General features: G+C 48.8%; 2 protein-coding genes and 1 pseudogene across 2 annotated transcripts; 1 reads left to right on the forward strand and 2 right to left on the reverse strand.

Annotated features, from left to right (window-relative positions):
• Nucleotides 1-1,357: 1,357 nt before the first annotated feature.
• On the reverse strand, nt 1,358-3,456 carry LOC123042579 (uncharacterized). The gene is made up of 3 exons (XM_044465009.1): nt 3,310-3,456; nt 1,994-2,065; nt 1,358-1,696 (listed from the first exon to the last, which is right to left on the reverse strand). Exons 1-3 carry the CDS (start codon nt 3,454-3,456, stop codon nt 1,523-1,525), a joined length of 393 nt encoding a protein of 130 aa, XP_044320944.1. The 3' UTR covers nt 1,358-1,522.
• LOC123039582 (pentatricopeptide repeat-containing protein At2g34400-like) lies at nt 3,214-14,237 on the forward strand (annotated as a pseudogene).
• An 8,602-nt stretch (nt 14,238-22,839) lies between these two features.
• LOC123042580 (uncharacterized) lies at nt 22,840-23,415 on the reverse strand. The gene has a single exon (XM_044465010.1). The coding sequence runs from the start codon at nt 23,344-23,346 to the stop codon at nt 23,104-23,106; it is 243 nt and encodes an 80-aa protein (XP_044320945.1). The 5' UTR covers nt 23,347-23,415; the 3' UTR covers nt 22,840-23,103.
• Nucleotides 23,416-23,654: the final 239 nt, after the last annotated feature.

The raw sequence follows: 23,654 nt of genomic DNA on the forward strand, positions 1-23,654 counted from the left end.
CAGACTACATTCCGGAGGACACCGTCGCCGCCGACCTGTCCGCCCCAGCTGTCGCGAAGGTGTTTGACGCTGGTTGATCACCTAGAGGAGTTCAGCAAGCGCTTCCCCACCTTACAGCTCGAGAACGAGCTGTTTGTGCAGGCGGGGAGAAGTGTTATGACCGGCATATTAATTAGGGGTTTAGCCCAGTGGGTTGTCGCCCAAGTTATCTTATCATTATTAGGGACTTAGCCCAATTATCTAATTGTTATTAGGATCGTTTGCTTAGAAGTCAAGTAAACCTCTCTTATATATATAAGGAGAGGAGATGTATCAATCTAATTAAGCAAGAAGCAATCTTTATTTGCCCGGCTTCCCGAAGGGAGCCGGGAGACCTAATCCTAGCCTCCTCTTGCGCCGCCGTCGCCTCTTCGTCATCGCGCCACGGTGCCCCATCGCCGGCAGCCGCGATCGCATCTCCGTCAACCCTCCCCCTTCTCGTATAACCTACGCCCTAGATCCGGTAGGATCCTAGCTCCTACTAGCGCCGCCCTAGAGGAGATTAATCTCTCTCCTCAGGACACGACATCTGATCGATCAAAGATTAGATCGGTTCTAGATCAAACTCCACAGGCTTCTAGGTTTTGAGTTTTCCAGATCCATCCACTAGATTGGTCCAATTAGCCACCAAATAATTTCGATTGACCCCATTGTTCGGCGATGGAAATCCAGCAAAAGTCATGCTTTGAATGGCAGCTAGACACCGACGACTTGCAGCGGACGACTTCAAGGAGCTCACACTTCAATCATCAGCATAAACAACAACTACGGAAGGGGAATACAATAGATCTGCTAAAATGCGAAAAGGGGAAGCCCTGTCCCCAAGGATCCAGATGCTCCCAAGATTGAAATGCTTGGTACTCAAAGGCTGCCCGGAGCTAAGAGCTCTCCCATGACAGCTTGGACATGAGGCAACTAGCTTGAAATCGCTCCATTTAAGAGGAGCAAGGTGCTTGAGCGTATTGGAGGGCCTCCCATTCCTCTCTCAGGTGCTTGTAGTCGCTGGATGTGACATCCCCGAGAGGGTCTCAACCTTCTTAAACTAAGAGAGCTCCGTGTATCAGGTTCTCCAAACTTAAACTTAAACTTGAAGTATGGTGAGGGGTTGCGTTTGCCGCAGCTCTGGCTGGATGCAGGACATCTCCGCCCTGTGGATACCAGGGCTTCAAGTCCAAGAGCAACACAGGGCACATCTACATGTGGCCTAGAGAGTTAGAAGACACCCACAAGGTACGAGTATTGGATAGACATTTAATTTTCTTATTTGGTCTGCGTCCTGCCTTGGTCAATCGTGCATCTAGTGCTCTGCTCTGCCTATTTTCACCATTTTCTTACATAACTAACATTTCATGTCCCTCAGGTTGTGTTAAATTTGTCTACTTTCTATTACTAGCATAAGCATGTGGACAGCCTGCCTTTGATAAAGTTGGCAGGGAACATGGACACAAGGCCAAGTGTGAGACCTTAGAGTTACACATCAGAATTAGATGGCTGCTCCATCAAGTAGACTCCAAGTAAAATCATTGTTCGCCAGCTCTATTTTGTCTGCCTTGACAACAACACTTAGTTGAAGAGGTGCAAAGCTCCGATCAGGGCCATAGAAATGAGGAAAGTAGTTACAACCATCAGCTGCCTCATAAATCAAGCCATCTGCAATCTACGATATACAAGAATAGTAAATTGTATATGGAATGTCTTTGCATCAATAGGTGGCAATTTATGCATGTGTCCTAACACCCAAATAGATAAGTACAGTAAAACATACTCCCTCCGTCCCAAAATAAGTGTTTAGTACAAAGTTGTACTAAACTTGAGACACTTATTTTGGGATAGATGGAGTAGTAAATATAGATTTAAAGATAGATAATTAAACATACAAAAATTTGGGAATTTCCTCAATAGCTACAATAACATGATGGGAGAAGAAATAAAATGGATGTTTAAAAATCATTACCTTGGCAGTGTTAACTTGTAGCAGGTATAGATCATTTTGCCTGCGGAAATAATTCTTTAGCGTCATCTTCACCTACACCAAGTCAAAGATTAAATAAACTTGGCTTTTGAGAAGGACCAACGCACATATACGCAAGAAAAAAAGGATGAATGCATGCGATTCATATTTTCTGAAAAAAGGAAAGATTCCAGATCAAGTCATACCAACGAAATAAGGGATGATATGCACAATTAAAATTTTGATATAGTCTCCTGGAACAGGCATAACACTGATTCAATTGAAGATGGTACAGTAGGAGTCAGTGCTCAAGAAACAGATATTACAACAACTGAACATGTGCGACAGTTCAAGAAAGTGAATGGGAATATAATGTATCATGTGAATAAGTAAAAAACGCCTCAAAACTAGTGTAGTAAGAGCATATTGCAGACTATGTGCATAAACATGTCTGTCCCTTTTCGCGAAAACACAGCTTAAGAACGCATCATTTTCATCATTAATTTCTCAATACAAGAAATTTGTTGAATTTGGTTTTCATTTGGTATAATATGTTGTGATATGTGCATTGATCTACATTTCGTTCCATGAATCATTCTTCAATAGCTTGCTAGTGTATTACAACTTACTCAGTAGTACCAACCTAACAAACTAACTAAAAGATTCAGTCAGAACAGCCATCTTGTATTGATTATTGGGCATCATCAGAGCAACAAAATCCATAGCCATGCGCCCATGCCTAAGTCCGAATCAAGCAATACAGGGAAGAAATCTACTGCCAAATCAGATAGAATCTACTCCCTCCGTTCCCAAATATAATTCTTTTAAGAGATCCCAACAAGTGACTACATATGGAGCAAAATGAGTGAATCTACACTCTAAAATATGTCTAGATACATGTGTATGTTGTAGTCCATTTGAAATGTGTAAGGGCATGTACAATGGTGCTATCTTAGGAGTGCCACCTAGGATAATTGATGAGGTGGAGGAGAGATAACTCATAAGAAAAGGCTTGCCTTCTCTTATTTAAGAGAAGACAAAAGATGATCTCTTAGCATAATTTGTCTCACCATGTTTTAAGGAATGACAAGTTATTGAAGATAAGGCTAAGATATAACCCATTGTAGACATACTTTTTTGTCATCTCTAAATTACATGCAAGCCATAAGATAAGACCGCCTTATCAACCATTGTACATGCCCTAAAAAGACTTATATTTAGGAATGGAGGGTGTATGCTATAATCTGACAAACCGAGAGATCTGGAGCAAGGGAGATAGGTCGGAAGAGATCGAAGAGATTGTGTTTAGTCGGGGGTACCTGACCGAGGCCGCTGAGGTGGAAGCAGCCAGTGGAGCAGTCGAGGTCGCCGCCGAGCGTCTCGCCGGTGCCCTGAAGCTCCGCCCACTCATCCCTCGTGTTGATTTGGTATACGAAAGCTGGTGGCAGCGGCGGCGGCGTTGCCATTGCGGTGGCCCCCCTAAGAACTGTGTTGTCGAAAGTGAAATGAGGAATACCAAAGGAACCTTACCAGCGATGGATTCCTCCGCGGCCGCGCCGTCGTTCTCCTCCTCCTCCGACTACGCCGTGCTCCTGCTCAACTCCCACCGCGCCGTCTTTCTCCGTCAACATCCCCCTGCGCTTCTTCGCCGCCTCCAACTCTCCCTCCTAATGCTCTGCTCCGCGCTCCGCCCCGGTGCCTACACCTACACTCTCCCTTTGCTCCTCCTAGCCGCAGCCCGGTGCCTGGCGCCCACCTTCGCCGTCTCTGCGCACGCGCTCCTGCAGAAGCTGGGGCTGCAGAGCCACGACCACACCGACCATTCCCTCATCACCATGTACTCCAACCTCGGCTGTCCCCGCGCCGATCGCAAGGTGTTCGATAGAATTCCCTAACGGGACGTTGTCTCTTGGAACTCCATCATAAAAGCATAGTATGAGCGGGCGGGGATTATTGGGGAACGTAGTAATATCAAAAAAATTCCTACGCACACGCAAGATCATGGTGATGGCATAGCAACAAGAGGGGAGAGTGTTCGTCCACGTACCCTCGTAGACCGTAAGCGGAAGCGTTTAGCACAACGCGGTTGATGTAGTCGTACGTCTTCACGATCTGACCGATCCAAGCACCGAACGTATGGGGCCTCCGAGTTCAGCACACGTTCAGCTCGATGACGATCCCCGGACTCCGATCCAGCAAAGTGTCGGGGATGAGTTCTGTCAGCACGACGGTGTGGTGACGACGATGATGCTCTACCGGCGCAGGGCTTCGCCTAAACTCCGCGACGATATGACCGAGGTGGAATATGGTGGAGGGGGGAACCGCACACGGCTAAGAAACGATCCGTAGATCAACTTGTGTGTTCTAGGGTGCCCCCCTGCCCCCATATATAAAGAAGCAAGGGAGGGGGTGGCCGGCCTAGGAGGAGGCGCACCAAGGAGGAGTCCCACTCCCACCGGGAGTAGGATTCCCCCCTTCCAAGTAGTAGGAGTAGGAGTCAAGGAAAGGGGGAAGAGAAGAGAAGGAAGGAGGGGGCGCAGCCCCTCCCCCTAGTCCAATTCGGACTAGGCCTTGGGGGGGCGCCCAACCTCTCCTCTCTCTTTCCCCTAAAGCCCAATAAGGCCCATATACTCCCCGGCGAATTCCCGTAACTCTCCGGTACTCCGAAAAATACCCGAATCACTCGGATCCTTTCCGAACTCCGAATATAGTCGTCCAATATATCGATCTTTATGTCTCGACCATTTCGAGACTCCTCGTCATGTCCCTGATCTCATCTGGGACTCCGAACTCCTTCGGTACATCAAAACTCATAAACTCATAATATAACTGTCATCGAAACCTTAAGCGTGCGGACCCTACGGGTTCGAGAACTATGTAGACATGACCTAGAACTATTCTTGGTCAATAACCAATAGCGGAACCTGGATGCCCATATTGGCTCCTACATATTATACGAAGATCTTTATCGGTCAAACCGCATAACAACATACTTTGTTCCCTTTGTCATCGGTATGTTACTTGCCCGAGATTCGATCGTCGGTATCCAATACCTAGTTCAATCTCGTTACCGGCAAGTCTCTTTACTCGTTACGTAATGCATCATTCCATAACTAACTCATTAGCTACATTGCTTGCAAGGCTTATAGTGATGTGCATTACCGAGAGGGCCCAGAGATACCTCTCCGACAATCGGAGTGACAAAACCTAATCTCGAAATACACCAACCCAACATGTACCTTCGGAGACACCTGTAGTACTCGTTTATAATCACCCAGTTATGTTGTGACGTTTGGTAGCACCCAAAGTGTTCCTCCGACGGGAGTTGCATAATCTCATAGTTACAGGAACGTGTATAAGTCATGAAGAAAGCAATAGCAATATACTAAACGATCAAGTGCTAGGATAACGGAATGGGTCATGTCAATCACATCATTCTCCTAATGATGTGATCCTGTTAATCAAATGACAACACATGTCTATGGTTAGGAAACATAACCATCTTTGATTAATGAGCTAGTCAAATAGAGGCATACTAGTGACGTTATGTTTGTCTATGTATTCACACATGTATCATGTTTCCGGTTAATACAATTCTAGCATGAATAATAAACATTTATCATGAAATAAGGAAATAAATAATAACTTTATTATTGCCTCTAGGGCATATTTCCTTCAGTCTCCCACTTGCACTAGAGTCAATAATCTAGTTCACATCGCCATGTGATTTAATACCAATATTCATATCTGTATATGATTAACACATATAGTTCACATCTTCATGTGACCAACACCCAAAGGGTTTACTAGAGTCAATAATCTAGTTCACATCGCTATGTGATTAACACCCAAAGAGTACTAAGGTATGATCATGTTTTGCTCGTGAGAGAAGTTTAGTCGAAGGGTCTGTCACATTTAGAGCCGTATGTATTTTGCAAATATTCTATGTCTACAATGCTCTGCACGGAGCTACTCGAGCTAATTGCTCCCACTTTCAATATGTATCCAGATTGAGACTTAGAGTCATCTGGATTGGTGTAAAAGCTTGCACCGATGTAACTCTTTACGACGGGCTCTTTTATCACCTTCATAATCGAGAAATAATTCCTTAGTCCTTACTAAGGATATTCTTGACCAATGTCCAATGATCTACTCCTAGATCACTATTGTATTCCCTTACCAAATACAGAACAAGGTATACAATAGGTCTGGTACATAGCATAGCATAATTTTTAGAACCTATGACTGAGGCATAGGGAATGACTTTCATTCTCTTTTCTATTTTCTGCTGTGGTCGGGATTTGAGTCTTACTCAATTTCATACCTTTGCAACACAGGCAAGAACTCTTTCTTTGACTGTTCCATTTTGAACTACTTCAAAATCTTGTCAAGGTATGTACTCATTGAAAATCTTATCAAGTGTCTTGATCTATCTCAATAGATCTTGATGCTCAATATGTAAGTAGCTTTGTCGAAGTCTTTCTTTGAAAAAACTCCTTTCAAACACTCCATTATGCTTTGTAGAATAATTCTATATTATGTCCGATCAACAATATGTCATTCACATATACTTATCAGAAATGTTGTAGTGCTCCCACTCACTTTCTTGTAAATACAGGCTTCACCGCAAGTCTGTATAAAACTATATGCTTTGATCAACTTATCAAAGCGTATATTCCAACTCTGAGATGCTTGCACCAGTCCATAGATGGATCGCTGGATCTTGCACATTTTGTTAGCACCTTTAGGATTGACAAAACCTTCTGGTTGTATCATATATAACTCTTCTTTAATAAATCCATGAAGGAATGTAGTTTTGACATCCATTTTCCAAATTTCATAAAATGTGGCAATTGCTAACATGATTCGGACAGACTTTTAAGCATCGATACGAGTGAGAAAATCTCATTGTATTCAACACCTTGAACTTTGTCAAAAACCTTTTTCGACAAGTCTAGCTTTGTAGATAGTAACACTACTATCAGCGTCCATCTTCCTCTTGAAGATCCATTTATTTTCTATGGCTTGACGATCATTGGGCAAGTCCATCAAAGTCCACACTTTGTTCTCATACATGGATCCTATCTCAGATTTCATGGCCTCCAGCCATTTTGCGGAATCTGGGCTCATCATCGCTTCCTCATAGTTCGTAGGTTTATCATGGTCTAGTAACATGACTATCAGAACAGGATTACCGTACCACTCTGGTGCGGACCGTACTCTGGAAGACCTACGAGGTTCTGTAGTAACTTGATCTGAAGTTTCATGATCATCATCATTAGCTTCCTCACTAATTGGTGTAGGAATCACTGGAACTGATTTCAGTGATGAACTATTTTCCAATTCGGGAGAAGGTACAGTTACCTCATCAAGTTCTACTTTCCTCCCACTCACTTCTTTCGAGAGAAACTCCTTCTCTAGAAAGGATCCATTTTTAGCAACGAATATCTTGCCTTCGGATCTGTGATAGAAGGTGTACCCAACAATTTCCTTTGGGTATTCTATGAAGACGCACTTCTCCGATTTGGGTTTGAGCTTATCAGGATGAAACTTTTTCACATAAGCATCGTAGCCCCAAACTTTAAGAAACGACAACTTGGGTTTCTTGCTAAACCACAGTTCATATGGTGTCGTCTCAACGGATTTAGATGGTGCCCTTTTAACGTGAATGCAGCTGTCTCTAATGCATAACCCCAAAACAATAGTGGTAAATCAGTAAGAGACATCATAGATCGCACCATATCCAATAAAGTGCGGTTACGATGTTTGGACACACCATAACGTTGTGGTGTTCCAGGTGGCGTGAGCTGTGAAACTATTCCACATAGTTTTAATTGAAGACCAAACTCGTAACTCAAATATTCGTCTCTGCGATCAGATCGCTGAAATTTTATTTTCTTGTTACGATAATTTTTCCACTTCACTCCGAAATTCTTTGAACCTTTCAACTATTTCAGACTTATGTTTCATCAAGTAGATATCCCCATATCTGCTCAATTCATCTTGTGAAGGTCAGAAAATAATGATACTTGCCACAAGCATCAACACTCATTGGATCGCATACATCGGTATGTATTATTTCCAATAAGTCAGTAGCTTGTTCCATTGTTCCGGAGAACGGAGTTTTAGTCATCTTCCCCAAAAGGCACGGTTCGCAAGCATCAAATGATTCATAACCAAGTGATTCCAAAAATCCATCTTTATGGAGTTTCTTCATGCGCTTTACACCGATATGACCCAAACGGCAGTGCCACAAATAAATTGCACTATCATTATTAACTTTGCATCTTTTGGCATCAATATTATGAATATGTGTATCACTACGATCGAGATCCAACAAACTATTTTCATTGGGTGTATAACCATCGAAGGTCTTATTCATATAAACAGAATAACAATTATTCTTTAACTTCAAATGAATAATGGTATGGCAATAAACATGATCTTATCATATTTACGCTCAACGCAAACACCAAATAACATTTATTTAGGTTTAACACTAATCTCGAAAATATAGGGAGTATGCGATGATGATAATATCAATCTTGGAACTACTTCCAACACTCATCGTCACTTCCCCTTCAACTAGTCTTAGTTTATTCTGTAACTCCTGTTTCGAGTTACTAATCTTAGCAACCGAACAAGTATCAAATACTCAGGGGATACTATAAACACTAGTAAGGCACACATCAATAACCTGTATATCAAATATACCCTTGTTCACTTTGCCATCCTTCTTATCCACCAAATATTCAGGGCATTTCCGCTTCCAGTGACCATTTCCTTTGCAGTGTAAGCACTAAGTTTCAGGCTTTCGTCCAGGTTTGGTCTTCTTCACGGGAGTGACTACTTGTTTGCCATTATACTTGAAGTTTCCCTTTCTTTCCCTTTGCCCTTTTCTTGAAACTAGTGGTCTTGTCAATCATCAACACTTGATGCTCTTTCTTGATTTCTACCTTCGTCGATTTCAACATCATGAAGAGCTCGGGAATCGTTTTCGTCATCCCTTGCATACTATAGTTCATCATGAAGTTCTAGTAAGTTAGTGATGGTGACTAGAGAATTCTGTCAATCACTATCTTATCTAGAAGATTAACTCCCACTTGATTCAAGCGATTGAAGTACCCAGACAATCTGAGCACATGCTCACTAGTTGAGCGATTCTCCTCCATCTTTTAGCTATAGAACTTGTTAGAGACTTCATATCTCTCAACTCAGGTATTTGCTGCAAATATTAACTTCAACTCCTGGAACATCTCATATGGTCCATGACGTTCAAAACGTCTTTGAAGTCCCAATTCTAAGCCGTTAAGCATGGTGCACTAAACTATCAAGTAGTCATCATATTGAGCTAGCCAAACGTTCATAACATCTGCATCTGCTCCTGCAATAGGTTTGTCACCTAGCGGTGCATCAAGGACATAATTCTTCTGCGCAGCAATGAGGATAAACCTCAGATCACGGATCCAATCCGCATCATTGCTACTAACATCTTTCAACATAGTTTTCTCTAGGAACATATCAAAATAAACATATGAAAGCAACAACGCGAGCTATTGATCTACAACATAATTTGCAAAATTCTACCAGGACTAAGTTCATGATAAATTTAAGTTCAATTAATCATATTACTTAAGAACTCCCACTTAGACAGACATCTCTCTAATCCTCTAAGTGATTACATGATCCATATCAACTAAACCATGTCCCATCATCACGTGAGATGGAGTAGTTTCAACGGTGAACATCAAGATGTTGATCATATCTACTATATGATTCACGCTCGACCTTTCGATCTCCGTGTTCCGAGGCCATATCTGTTATATGCTAGGCTCGTCAAGTTTAACCTGAGTATTCCGCGTGTGCAACTGTTTTGCACCCGTTGTATTTCAACGTAGAGCCTATCACACCCGATCATCACGTGGTGTCTCAGCACGAAGAACTTTCGCAACGGTGCATACTCAGGGAGAACACTTCTTGATAATTTTAGTGAGAGATCATCTTAAAATGCTACCGTCAATCAAAGCAAGATAGGATGCATAAAGGATAAACATCACATGCAATTAATATAAGTGATATGATATGGCCATCATCATCTTGTGCTTGTGATCTCCATCTCCGAAGCACCATCGTGATCACCATCATCACCGGCGCGATACTTTGATCTCCATCGTAGCATCGTTGTCGATTACGCCATCTATTGCTTCTACGACTATCGCTACCGCTTAGTGATAAAGTAAAGCAATTACAGGGCGTTTGTATTTCATACAATAAAGCGACAACCATATGGCTCCTGCCAGTTGCCGATAACTTCGGTTACAAAACATGATCATCTCATACAATAAAATATAGCATCACGTCTTGGCCATATCACATCACAACATGCCCTGCAAAAACAAGTTAGACGTCTTCTACTTTGTTGTTGCAAGTTTTACGTGGCTGCTACGGGCTGAGCAAGAATCGTTCTTACCTACGCATCAAAACCACAACGATAGTTTGTCAAGTTGGTGTTGTTTTAACCTTCGCAAGGACCGGGCGTAGACACACTCGATTCAGCTAAAGTGAGAGAGACAGACACCTGCCAGCCACCTTTAAGCACGAGTGCTCGTAACGGTGAAACCAGTCTCGCGTAAGCGTACGCGTAATGTCGGTCCGGGCCGCTTCATCTCACAATACCGCCGAACCAAAGTATGACATGCTGGTAAGCAGTATGACTTGTATCGTCCATAACTCACTTGTGTTCTACTCGTGCATATAACATCAACGCATAAAACCTGGCTCTGATACCACTGTTGGGGAACGTAGTAATTTCAAAAAAATTCCTACGCACACGCAAGATCATGGTGATGGCATAGCAATGAGAGGGGAGAGTGTTCGTCCACGTACCCTCGTAGACCGTAAGCGGAAGCGTTTAGCACAACGCGGTTGATGTAGTCGTACGTCTTCACGATCCGACCGATCCAAGCACCGAACTTACGGGGCCTCCGAGTTCAGCACACGTTCAGCTCGATGACGATCCCCGGACTCCGATCCAGCAAAGTGTCGGGGATGAGTTCCGTCAGCACGACGGTGTGGTGACGACGATGATGCTCTACCGGCGCAGGGCTTCACCTAAACTCCGCGACGATATGACCGAGGTGGAATATGGTGGAGGGGGGAACCGCACACGGCTAAGGAACGATCCGTAGATCAACTTGTGTGTTCTAGGGTGCCCCCCTGCCCCCGTATATAAAGGAGCAAGGGAGGGGGTGGCCGGCCTAGGAGGAGGCGCACCAAGGAGGAGTCCTACTCCCACCGGGAGTAGGATTCCCCCCTTCCAAGTAGTAGGAGTAGGAGTCAAGGAAAGGGGGAAGAGAAGAGAAGGAAGGAGGGGGCGCAGCCCCTCCCCCTAGTCCAATTCGGACTAGGCCTTGGGGGGGGGGGCGCCCAACCTCTCCTCTCTCTTTCCCCTAAAGCCCAATAAGGCCCATATACTCCCTGGCGAATTCCCGTAACTCTCCGGTACTCCGAAAAATACCCGAATCACTCGGAACCTTTCCGAACTCCGAATATAGTCGTCCAATATATCGATCTTTACGTCTCGACCATTTCGAGACTCGTCGTCATGTCCCCGATCTCATCCGGGACTCCGAACTCCTTCGGTACATCAAAACTCATAAACTCATAATATAACTGTCATCGAAACCTTAAGCGTGCGGACCCTACGGGTTCGAGAACTATGTAGACATGACCTCGAACTATTCTTGGTCAATAACCAATAGCGGAACCTGGATGCCCATATTGGCTCCTACATATTCTACGAATCTCTTTATCGGTCAAACCGCATAACAACATACTTTGTTCCCTTTGTCATCGGTATGTTACTTGCCCGAGAATCGATCGTCGGTATCCAATACCTAGTTCAATCTCGTTACCGGCAAGTCTCTTTACTCGTTAGGTAATGCATCATTCTGTAACTAACTCATTAGCTACATTGCTTGCAAGGCTTATAGTGATGTGCATTACCGAGAGGGCCCTGAGATACCTCTCCGACAATCGGAGTGACAAAACCTAATCTCGAAATATGCCAACCCAACATGTACCTTCGGAGACACCTGTAGTACTCGTTTATAATTACCCAGTTATGTTGTGACGTTTGGTAGCACCCAAAGTGTTCCTCCGGTAAACGGGAGTTGCATAATCTCATAGTTACAGGAACGTGTATAAGTCATGAAGAAAGCAATAGCAATATACTAAATGATCAAGTGCTAGGCTAACGGAATGGGTCATGTCAATCACATCATTCTCCTAATGGTGTCATCCCGTTAATCAAATGACAACACATGTCTATGGTTAAGAAACATAACTATCTTTGATTAATGAGCTAGTCAAGTAGAGGCATACTACTGACGTTATGTTTGTCTATGTATTCACACATGTATCATGTTTCCGGTTAATACAATTCTAGCATGAATAATAAACATTTATCATGAAATAAGGAAATAAATAATAACTTTATTATTGCCTCTAGGGCATATTTCCTTCAGGGATGACAGTGACGTGGCGCAGATGTTTCATGCAATGGTTGCCGAGCGTGCGGTGGCACCCAACGCGGTGCCGGTGGCGGTCATGCCTGCGGCGTGCAGGGATGCTGGAGCCTTGGTGCTTGGTAGGTGGTTGGAGGACTAGGTGAAATGTGCGGGCATTGAGGTGGGATCACTCGTCGGCTCAGCTCTCATTGGGATCTATGGGAAGTGCGGGGAGGTGGTGGAGGCTCAAAGAGTTTTCAATGGCATCGTTGAAAAGTATAGCGCTTGGAATACCATGATCACCAGGCAAGCATTGATAGATCCACTTCGATTCTCATTTCGAAATACCCTCTGATGACTGTAAGTAATCTTTCTTATCTGGCCTGATCATTTGTGTATGGTGTGTATGATGATGCAGCCATGCAGGTACGTGCAGTACGGCATGTCAAAGGAAGCCATTTCCTTGTTTGACAGCATGCGACAGGCAGTGGCGCGTCCAGATAAGATAACCCTGGTTGGGGTGCTCTCAGTCCATGCTGCAGTTGGCGCTCTGGAGCTAGGCACTGAACTCAACAGCTATGCCTCGAAAAGAGGCTTGCATATCAATGTCTACAATGGGACTGCTTTGGTGGATATGCATTCGAAGTGTGGAAATCTCACTAGAGCCATACAAGTGTTTGGGAAATTGCCGTGCAAGAATGAAGCATCATGGAACGCCTTAATTTGTGGTCTTTCCTTTAACGGGCGAGGCCCTGAAGCTAGCTATTCGGCAGTTTGAATAACTGATGAGGAATGAGGAAGGCCCCCTGACGGACGATATCACTTTCATAGGAGTGCTTTCTGCTTGTGTGCACGCAGGGTTGCTGAAAGACGACCTGCGTTGGTTCAATTCCTTGACATCTGAGTTCCAAATAGTTCCCAAGGTCGAGCACTACTCCTGCATGGTTGATTTATTGGCACGTGCCGGACATTTGGAAGAAGCATGGGATTTCACCGAGAAGATCCCTAGTAAGGCAGACGCGGTGATGTTGGGGGGCTTTCTTGCCGCTTGTCAGAAATGCAAAAATGTTGAGGTCGGTGCTAGGTTCATCAACATGATCATGCTACTGGAGCCCTCAAACTTGTGGAACTGCATGGTTTCATCCAAGATATATGCAAGCTCAAATAGATTTGACGAATCTGCATGGATGAGAGGGCTGATGAGAGAGTGGTGTCAGCAAAATTCCAGGTTGCAACTGGATTGAGGTTAGCGGCAGACTTCTTGAATTCAATGCAGGGGAGAACCACAGCACGGCACGGAGGATATGTGCCAACTCCTCGACATTCTCGTTGATGAGATGAGACTGGAGGGATATGTTCCAAATCTTGATCTGGTTTTTTCAACACAACCAGATGCAGGTCAACTTCAGTGTTGCAGTCTTACTGAAATTTGCTTTCTGGGTTGGTATTCATGTCAAGGAGACAGACATGCCTGAAAGGAAGGAGGTGGGTGACTGTTGTTTTTTCTCAGAAGAGCAGAAACATCACCTGAAATGCTGAATATAAATGCTGTGGATGTCCAAGATGGAACATTCCTTTGCATTTTTTTTGAGGACGCAAAGCTTGTAGGAGCCCGTCGAGACGAAGACGAAGGCACTTGTTCTCACAAACCAACCATGCACGCGGTCGTTGGGATGAGATCGCCGGAAGCAGCACACTAAGAGGAACAGAATTTTCAATACATGCCAAACCATCTCAGGCACAACACAAAGACATATACTCCCTCCGTTCCTAAATATTTGTCTTTCTAGATATTTCAAATGACTACTACATACAGATGTATGTAGATATATTTTAGAGTGTAGATTCATTCATTTTGCTCCGTATGTAGTCACTTGTTGAAATGCCTAGAAAGACAAGTATTTAGGAACGGAGGGAGTACATGCTATCAAATTTACACCTAACATGACATGATCATCTGTAGTCCATGACCAGCAAGACTGGGTGTCAAGGACTGATCGTCGCTGAACACGCATTGCTATCAAAAATTGCGTCAGCTTTTGCCATCTTTTTGGCACATGCATGACATGAAAGTTTTAGCCTTTGCCTCTGGTTGTAGTGCTTCTTGCTGGGAAGGATCACACCAAAACAAATACAAGTCAGTTTGAGCACAAGATCATGTAAGTATGAAGCATCCATACTTAAAATATATACTTGTGGGCAAATCGAATGAATTTGCATCAGCGATACATTGATAGCAGGAACAAATATCTGGTCAAGTTAATTATAAACCTCTGAAAAGAGACATCACAACTGGCAGCCGACAGGGCATGCAGTAGTTTGGTGGGACTGGGATCAGGTGACTTGCCCACAGGCAGTCACCACGTAACATGCGGCCACCAATCCAGCATTCATTCTACATCCAATGGACAGCATTGATTCAACGGAAAATCAGCCAACACTTGGCCGTTATTAGCGTGGAGACGCTCACATTTGTAGTTTTATTATGTACATGCAACAAGCTATGCACTAAGTGCTCTGCAAATTGCTAATACATTTAGAATAATTACTTGTAGTAATTAAGAATATATTTTAATAGCAACAACTAGACTGAACGTATGCATGCTCTATTCTTAACGAGTTTCATATGTTACATCTAAACCACATGATTTTAACAAGTTCACCCGCGCGCCGCCACGTGGCCACCACCAAGCGCCCTTCAGGGGCAGCCCCGCCGCCGTGAGGGACGCCGCCCCACGGGCAGCAGGCGCCAGCCACCGGCGGAACTCCGCCGCGCGCCACCGGCCGCCGTGAGATCGCCATCGGCCGCCGCGAGATCTGCGCAAGAACGACGAGGACGCCCCGCCGCCACCTTCCCGGGGACCACGCGGGCTTCGCCGGTGTCCCCTTCGGCGGCGGCGAAGCGGCGGGGAGGAGCGGGGAGGGGCGGCTGGCGGCAACGATAGGGTTTCCCCCGTGCGCCAGAGGCGACGCGCCTCTGTAGACATTACTAAAAGGACCAGATGCATGTTCGGACTTTTGGATTGCCTAGCCCTTTCAAATTCTGTCAACGAAGTGTATATGTGGATTGCCTAGTTCTTTCCATCGGTTCAGAATTTTGGTTGCGTTGTCTAATGCTTGAAGTTTAACATAGTCTAAGGTCTTGAGTTCAAGTCCTAGCTTTTGCAATTTATCCAAAAATTATTGTTGCCGCCTCTATGTCCACGTATAGGCCTCTTGACGAATCATACCTCCGAGTCTTTTCACACCTATTAGTGGTGGAACTGACAATGGAAAAAGACACAAGAAGATGGAAGTTCGAAGGGTTGGAAGATCTCTTAGTCTCTCACTGCTAAGGCAGCTTGTAGTGATCAAATTGGAACGAGCAGCTCCTTGTACTACTGTCTCATTGCTAACATGCAAAAAAATATCTCACATATGAATCGCATTCAGAAGATGCTGATAATATTGAGAAGATCATTCAGCATAATCTCTCAACACACCCTGGAATATCTAATTATTTTTTCTCGAATACGCACGAGTGTGCGTACTATATTATAAAGAAGGGATCGGGATAAAGAGCCCGTCCACGTTAGTGTTACAGGTTACATACGCTGAACACTAACACCACCCTCCACCTAACTCTCCTATGGCTATCTACGCTCCCCTGTCCACTCCTCCACCTCTGTAAAGAAGGCGTCTGTGTCTCCTCGTAGTATGCCCGCTTGCTTCCATACACGGCCCTCTCGGACGACTGCTTGTATGATCCTGTTTTTCGAGGGTGCAGCTCCGTCAAAGACAATCGAGTTGCGGTGCTTCCATATCTGCCATAGTCCTAGAATGATGATTGCGTTGGCATCCCGCTCGGCCGGACTTCTTCCTCCCTTGTCTTGGCACCATGCCCCGAGGCTATCACTCGCAGAGGGTATCCATTCCGGCTTGCGCAAGGGATGGCAGATCGCTGTCCATACTTCCCGCGCAACGACACACTGAAGTAGAATGTGGTTTATGCTCTCATCATCTTGGCTGCACAAAGGGCAGGACTCTTGATGATCCAGTCCACGGCTTGCTAGCCGATCGGAAGTCCAGCACCTGTTCTGGATTGCGAGCCACGTGAAGAAACGGCATGGCGCCGGTGCCCTTGATTGCCATGTGAATTCAGCCGTGGGGGCGACCTGCCTCCCCCAGAATTTGGCCGCATAGGCGCTCCGCGCTGAATAGCATCTGCTAGCCTCCCATGTCCAAGAAATGGCATCATTTTGTGCGGGATCCAGCTCGACTCGTTGAATCATCATCCACAACTGTAGGTACTCATGCAGCGATTCAACAGTGACCTCCGGGCTCACCTGGGCGATCCAGTTGTCGTTCAGAAGTGCCTGGGCGACGGTGCATGTTCCTCTAGTTTTCCTCCTGACTCGCCCATAGGTCCAAGGTGCGATCTCTTCGATCCTGTGGCCTTCAAGCCATCTATCCTCCCAAAAGAGTGCCGAATTTCCATCCCCTAGGGTCCAGCGAGCAGCCGCGTTGAAGATTTGTGTTGAGGCTTTTGGCACCCTGATGTCAAACTCTGCCCACGGCCTTGTTCCATCCGCTCGTTGCAACCATGGCCATCTTGCTTGCACCGCCTTGTTCATCCATCCTAGGTTGGGGATGCCTAGTCCACCTGCCCACTTCGGGGCGCAAACCGAGTCCCAAGCTACCGCGCATCTGCCACCAGAGGAGTTCGCCTCTGCGCACCAGAGAAAGCTGCGGCATATTCTGTTCATTACTGAGATTGTCTTCTGCGGGAGGTCGAGTGCCATCATCGCATGTAGCGGTATCGCACACAGCACGGCTTGTACAAGGAGCATTCTTCCACTCTTTGGCATCTTCGTAGCTTTCCACTTTGGCAACGCCATGGCAAGTTGATCCACAAGGCCTGATAGCTGAGCATGTGACTGCTTTCTGAGGGTGAGCGGCAATCCAAGATACTTGCACGGGAAGGTACCTCGCGGGCACCCAAGTGCCTGTTCCACATTCTCCAAAGTCTCGGCAGAGCATCGTATAGGGTAGACCGCACTTTTGGCCAAATTAACACGGAGGCCCGATGCCTCACCAAACAGAGCAAGCAGGGATGCGCAGGTGCTCAAATCCCGCTCATTTGTCTTGAGGAAGATCATGACATCGTCAGCGAACATCGAGAGGCGGTGGTGCATACCGGTTCTTGCCAAGGGAGCCAGCAAGCCCCTAGCGGTCGCGAGCTCAAACATGCGGTGTAGGGGCTCCATGATAAGGATGAAGAGCATTGGGGATAATGGTGCACCTTGCCGTAATCCCCTGGTGTTGTGGATTGGTCTACCCGGCGTACCGTTGATCATGATCCTAGTTGATGAGCTTGCCAGTAGTCCACAGATCCATGTGATCCAACGTTCCCCAAACCCTGCCTTGCACAGCACTTCCAGTAGGAAAGGCCAATGGACCGAGTCAAAGCCTTAGATATATCCAGCTTTAGCATGATGGCCGGGTCCCGCAGGGCGTGAAGCCTCCTTGTTGTGCATTGGACGAGCATAAAGTTGTCGTGGATCGAACGTCCCCGCACGAACGCGCTCTGGTGGTTTCCCACAATGGAGGGAAGGTCCACGGCCAGCCACGCGGCCAGAGTCTTGTCGAAGATTTTGATCACGCTATGAACCAAGCTCATCGGTCAAAAATCGCGGATGTCCACAGCACCATCCTTCTTGGGCAGCAGGGAAACAATTGCCTTGTTAATTACATGCAGCCCTCTCGTGTCACCTTGATGGAAAGCGTGAAGAGCTCTCATTAGATCCTCCTTGATTATATGCCAGCAAGTTGCAATGAATCGGCCCGTGAAGCCATCAGGGCCCGGCGCCTTGTCCATAGGCATGTTTTTCACGATCTTCTCCACCTCTTCCATGGTGAAAGGCAGCTCAAGGTGCGACAGATCCACGGTGGGCAAGTTTAGCGGGTCCAGATCAATGGTGTGTGCCCTTCCAAGGGTACCAGCGAATAAGTTCGCGTAGTAGTCATCCACCTCCGAAGCAATCTCCTAGTGCGTGCTGACCGTGGTGTCTCCGCTACGGATCGTCGTGATCATGTTCCTTCTTTGCCGGTGGCAAGCATGTTGATGAAAGAAGCTTGTGTTTGCATCGCCCTCCCGGAGGGAGAGGATTCTGGATCTTTGCCGCGCAATTGATCGCTCCAGAGAGCAAAGGCCGAGCAACTTCAGTTTCAGTGTTCTTCGCAAATCCCTCTCCTGCGGTGATAGATCTCTTATATCCATTGCTTTGTCCAAACGTGTAATTATTTCCATGGCGATGCCAATCTGCAGCTTGATGTTTCCTATCCAGCGGTCGCTCCACTTCTTCAGTCCTTTTGCCGTGGCGCGCAGCTTGAGATCCAGCGTGACATATGGGTTCTCCTCTCTGGGAACGGAGGTCCACAACTCCTCCACCTTTTGCATAAAACCCTCCGCTCTTGTCCAGAACGCCTCAAACTTGAACCTTTTACCCATGCGCAGGTCCGCCTCCAAGTCCAGCAAGAGGGGACAGTGGTCCGAAATTGAGGAGCCCAGGGCAGTGAGCTGACATGTCGGGTATAGGTCCTCCCAAGGAGACGTGGTGAAAACTCGGTCAATATTTTCCATTGTCGAATGCGCCCGTTCGTTGGACCAAGTGTACCTCCGGCCATTCAAGTAAACCTCCTTGAGCTCAAGATTGTTGAGCTTTACACGGAAGCGTGCCATCATCCGCCTGTTCACCAACGTGTTGTTTTTGTCCTCCGGGCTAACCAGCAAGTTGAAATCTCCCATCACAGCCCATGGCCCAGCGATCAGCTCACGTATATCCACCAATTCCTGCATGAACTCCACCTTTTCATGGTCATGTTGTGGGCCGTAGACCCCAGTCATCCACCATTGCGCCCCTCCCGCGTGCGTGACTAGCGCGGTGAGGGCGTTCATCGTGTAGTGCGGGTTGGACAGTTTAACCATGTTTGCATCCCAAGCTAAAAGGATGCCTCCCCTCGTTCCTATCGCGGGCAAGTAATAGAAGTTGTCCATTTTATTCCCAAGGCAGTGGGCCACCACCTCTGCCGATACATGTTCCATTTTAGTCTCTTGGAGACAGACAATGCTTGGTGCGACCGAGAGAACCACCTGAGATATTGCACTCTGACGTGCCGGGGTGTTAAGGCCCCTCACGTTCCACACTAGGGTCTTTAGGGATGGCGTACACATTTTGCAAGCCTACCAAGGGGACCACCAGCACCAACCCTAAAGCCGGTCCTTCACCACCAACTTCACGTCCCCAAGCGGCAGCGCCGAGGCCTCCCATCCGAACAAGGCCAGGATTGCCTTGATGTGGCCCTCCGAGAGTGGCTGGTCAAATAATTGAGCATATGCGTCGAGCGCCTCGTCGGTGATGATCTCAGCTTCGTTTGCTAGGCATAGCTTCCGGATCAGCACTCCTTGCTGTTTTGTTGCTGTCGAGCCTCGCCCAACGCCCCTGGAGATTCTGGCACTCCTCCGAGGGTTGGAGACGGGCATTCTCTGCTGCCTAGTACGCCGCTGTGAAGCTGCATGAGGCATGGCCGGTGGGGTCGACAAAACTGGCGCAACGGCCTTCCTCAACTAGGCGCAAAAAGCATCCACTTGGTTAACTGGGCTCGCTCGAAGCGACGTGCATGGGCTACCCAGCCTGCATGGCGATCCACCATCCCTGGGTGGACAGGTGGGAGCATCTCGATCGCTAGAGAGGGAGACGCAAAACATGCTCCCCACCGGTCCGCATTGTTGGGGGGCCCCACCTGAGCTAACTCCTGTGCATCCACTGCATGGTAGCGCGTCCTCGAAAGCCGCATCCACCCAATCGCCCTCTCGTGCCATTTTGTCATTGTCCGGATCCAACAAATGGTCGCTGGCCCTCTCAGAGCATGCATGCACATGCCCCACCCTCGGGTCAAATCCCGCGGTCTCGATTAAAGCGCAGTCGATGGACCCCACATGTATCTGCCTGTTGCTGCGTCTTGTAGCCATATCCGTCCCGGCCCGCCTCGGATCCCCCCTCCCCCACAAGGTCGTTGGTCAAAAGAATGGCAGGACTGTCCTTTCCTGGCTAGCGCTGGTTCCACCTGCTCAGGTAGACAGATGTCGGGGAGCCCAGGCCATCCACGGAGACGCAGCCGTCTGCCTCGGGCGCCTCCCCGTTTGAACCGCAGGACGAAGCCGCGCAGGGTGCTGGAGCACGCGCGTCCATCACACTGCGGGCCAGGGGGGCCAACTGTAAAGCCGGGCGGGTGGGAGGGGCCACCTGCAAAGCAGGGTCTTGGATGCAAGCGGCCTCGTCAGAGGGCCCACCTTTGCTGCCGGCCCCACCGACGAGCGCCCGGCTCGCAGCACCACCTCCACGCCCCTGGGCAACCCTTCTCTGCATCGGCGCCGGCTCCGGCCCCGGCGCCTTCGTGGATCCTTGCGACTCACCGGACTCTTCCTGCCCCGGCCGCGTCGCGCCGCCAAGATGGTCCTGTGCGCGGTCATCCTCGTTCGACGGCGGGGAGGGTGGCGGCGCGGGGGGGGGGGGCGCCCCCTCCACTAGGGCCGACACGCACCAGCGGCGCAAGCTTGACGATCTGAACAGGGTACCAAAGCGCCTCCGGTGCCCCATCCACCAGCACTGGTTCCGGCACGTAGAGCCTGCGGCGAGCCTGAATTCTTGAAGGATCGGTCGTCTTGAGCCAAACGTGGAACCCGGACATGTCGAACCTCCGCGCCGTGCGCTCGTCCACCTGAACAACGAAGCCGAGGCCACGCAGGACGGCCTCAGCGGCCCGGCGCGTCCATGCGTGCGCCGGCACACCCACCAGCTTGAGCGGCACCAGAAACGGCAAGCTAGCTCCTGAAGCCTGCGCCTGCCGCGTCCACGGTCGCAGGGCCAAGGAGAATCCTTGCCCCGGAGCCTGCCCACGGTCCACCATGATCTGCCAGATCATCTGATGCTTCCACAGGACAAGGAAATCCTCGGGGTGGAAGGGACGAATGGACATGTCGTTTGGCCCGATGCCGAACTCGGCGTGAAGCGCCTCGGCCGCCGTGGCCAAGTCCATGCGCGGCCTCGTACCCGTGACGGTCACCACGACCGCGCGGGAAAGCTCCGCCTCCATGCGTCGCAGATCCTCCGAGTCTTCCAGGTAACAGTCCTCCACCTGTTCCACGGGCGGCGCTACGGACGCCGAGTCCACCACAGCGCGGTCGAACGGGATGGCAAACTCCGGCCCCAGCACGCTCGCCATGGAAGACGACTGCGCCACCTCGCTCCACGGGCGCGGCAAGCGAACAGTGCCTGGGGGAGGCGGCCCCGGCGGCGGCGGCGGTGGAACTGCAACGCGGCTTGGAGCAGAAGCGGGTAAGCTTGCCTGACCCCGCGCCTGACCAGGGGGCGAAGCCTGCGCCGGCGAGCTCGACAGAACCCGCGCCTGTCCAGGAGAAGCGCCCCGCCCAGGCGGCGAGCGCCCCACCACCGGCGGGGAACGCCGGGAGGGGGTCAGGCACTCCCGCGCGATGTGCCCCTCCCCTCCACAACGGACGCATCTGGTCTTGTTCCAGCACTCCGCAGAGATATGACCCTCGTCTCCACAGTTGTAGCAGCAGCCGTGCAGCTCCGGCGGGATGTTGGATCTGGGTGGCCTCAGCGTGGGCAAGGTGAAGCCTTGGCGCCGCTGCTGCGCCGGCGGGGACGGAGGCCGGTGTGTGGGACTCCGAGGCCGCCTGCCGGTCTTGGTCTGCCACCCCAGCCTAGTCGCCACAGGGGGGCGGGAGGGGCCAGCACCCGGGGCCTGGCATATCGGACCGAAGCGCGTGCCCAGCACCTCCGGCCCGGGGACGACGGCGAGGGAGCGGATCTGCGGCCTAGGCGGCGGGGGAGCGGGCGACGGGCTCGGGGAGGAGGAAGAGCCGGCAGAGAGTGAGACCATGGACGCCATACGGGAGCGCCGGGGTGGGCGTCGGCCCCGGAGCGGAAGCCGACGAGGTTTGGTGTCCGCTGGGGCCGGAGTGGCCGCCGGCGCGCAGGGAGAGGGGGAGGCGCTCAGTGGAGAGGCGCGCAGGACTCCCTCTAATTCCGAATATCTAATTATTAATGGATCCTTTAGCCGGATGTATTCCACATGGCTTGGAAACATCCACGTGTCTTCAGTTGTATACTTGAAACACAGACTGCAATTCATGCGTGCATCTCCCACCAATCGGGCAGCTGCCCAACCTTGAGATACCTGGAAATTCACGGAGTAACAGAGCTTACCATGACCGGACCCGAATTTGTGCGGAGCTGGGATATTCTTAGTGCCAGTAGCATCTTGAATCGGTGACTATGATGTGAACAATCAATTGTTCAAAGAATGGATCAAGATAAAACTGTTCCAATCAACAAATACTTCAGGGGCAAACGAAAGAATGAAGGTATATAATATTTGGGAGTATATCCTACACAATATGTCCGTTTCCCTCTAACAATCCTGTACAAGTATTTTGTAGCAAAACGGACCAGAGACCATCTACCACTGAACGTATATCCTACAAGTATTATGGATCCCATCACTATTTTCAACCAATTCCGATTCTAAGAAAACGCTGCATCAGTTCCCGGCCTCATTCGTGCCGCCGCTCGGGGCGGACGGCGGCGTCGGGGCCCTCGGCAGCATGGCGAGCAGAAGCGGCGCGTACTTGTCGACGACGGCCTGGTCCTTCACTTCGCTGGACAGGTCACCGGCCGGCAGGAGCAGACGCCCCGCGGAGGCTTCTCGCAGGCTGACGAGCAGGAGAACCAGCACGAGGCAAGTGGCCACGCGGCTGCTTCGAGCGCTGGAAGAAGAAGACATTAATTGTTTCGCGAGCGACGACGAAGAGAGGGAACCTGGCGCTGGGTGTGAGCTGAGGCCTGAGCAACGAGAGGTCTTTTTGTGTTTCTCTGCGTTGGGTGTGGAGCTATATATATTGTGATGAGAGTTTGAGGTGAGTGTTGGGTGGAAGGGGTCAAAGGCGGAGGCTGAGGTGGAAGGGTCTGCGAATGTTCTCATCATTCTTTTTGTGTTGACTGGTTAGAAGAACAGAGGATGACTCTGCTTCTTCCGCTCCTCTAGTCAGGGGCTGCGTTCATTCCAGCCCACGCCAACGTGGAAAGATGGTT

Source organism: Triticum aestivum, chromosome 2B, assembly GCF_018294505.1.
Source record: "Triticum aestivum cultivar Chinese Spring chromosome 2B, IWGSC CS RefSeq v2.1, whole genome shotgun sequence".
NCBI lineage: Eukaryota > Viridiplantae > Streptophyta > Magnoliopsida > Poales > Poaceae > Triticum > Triticum aestivum.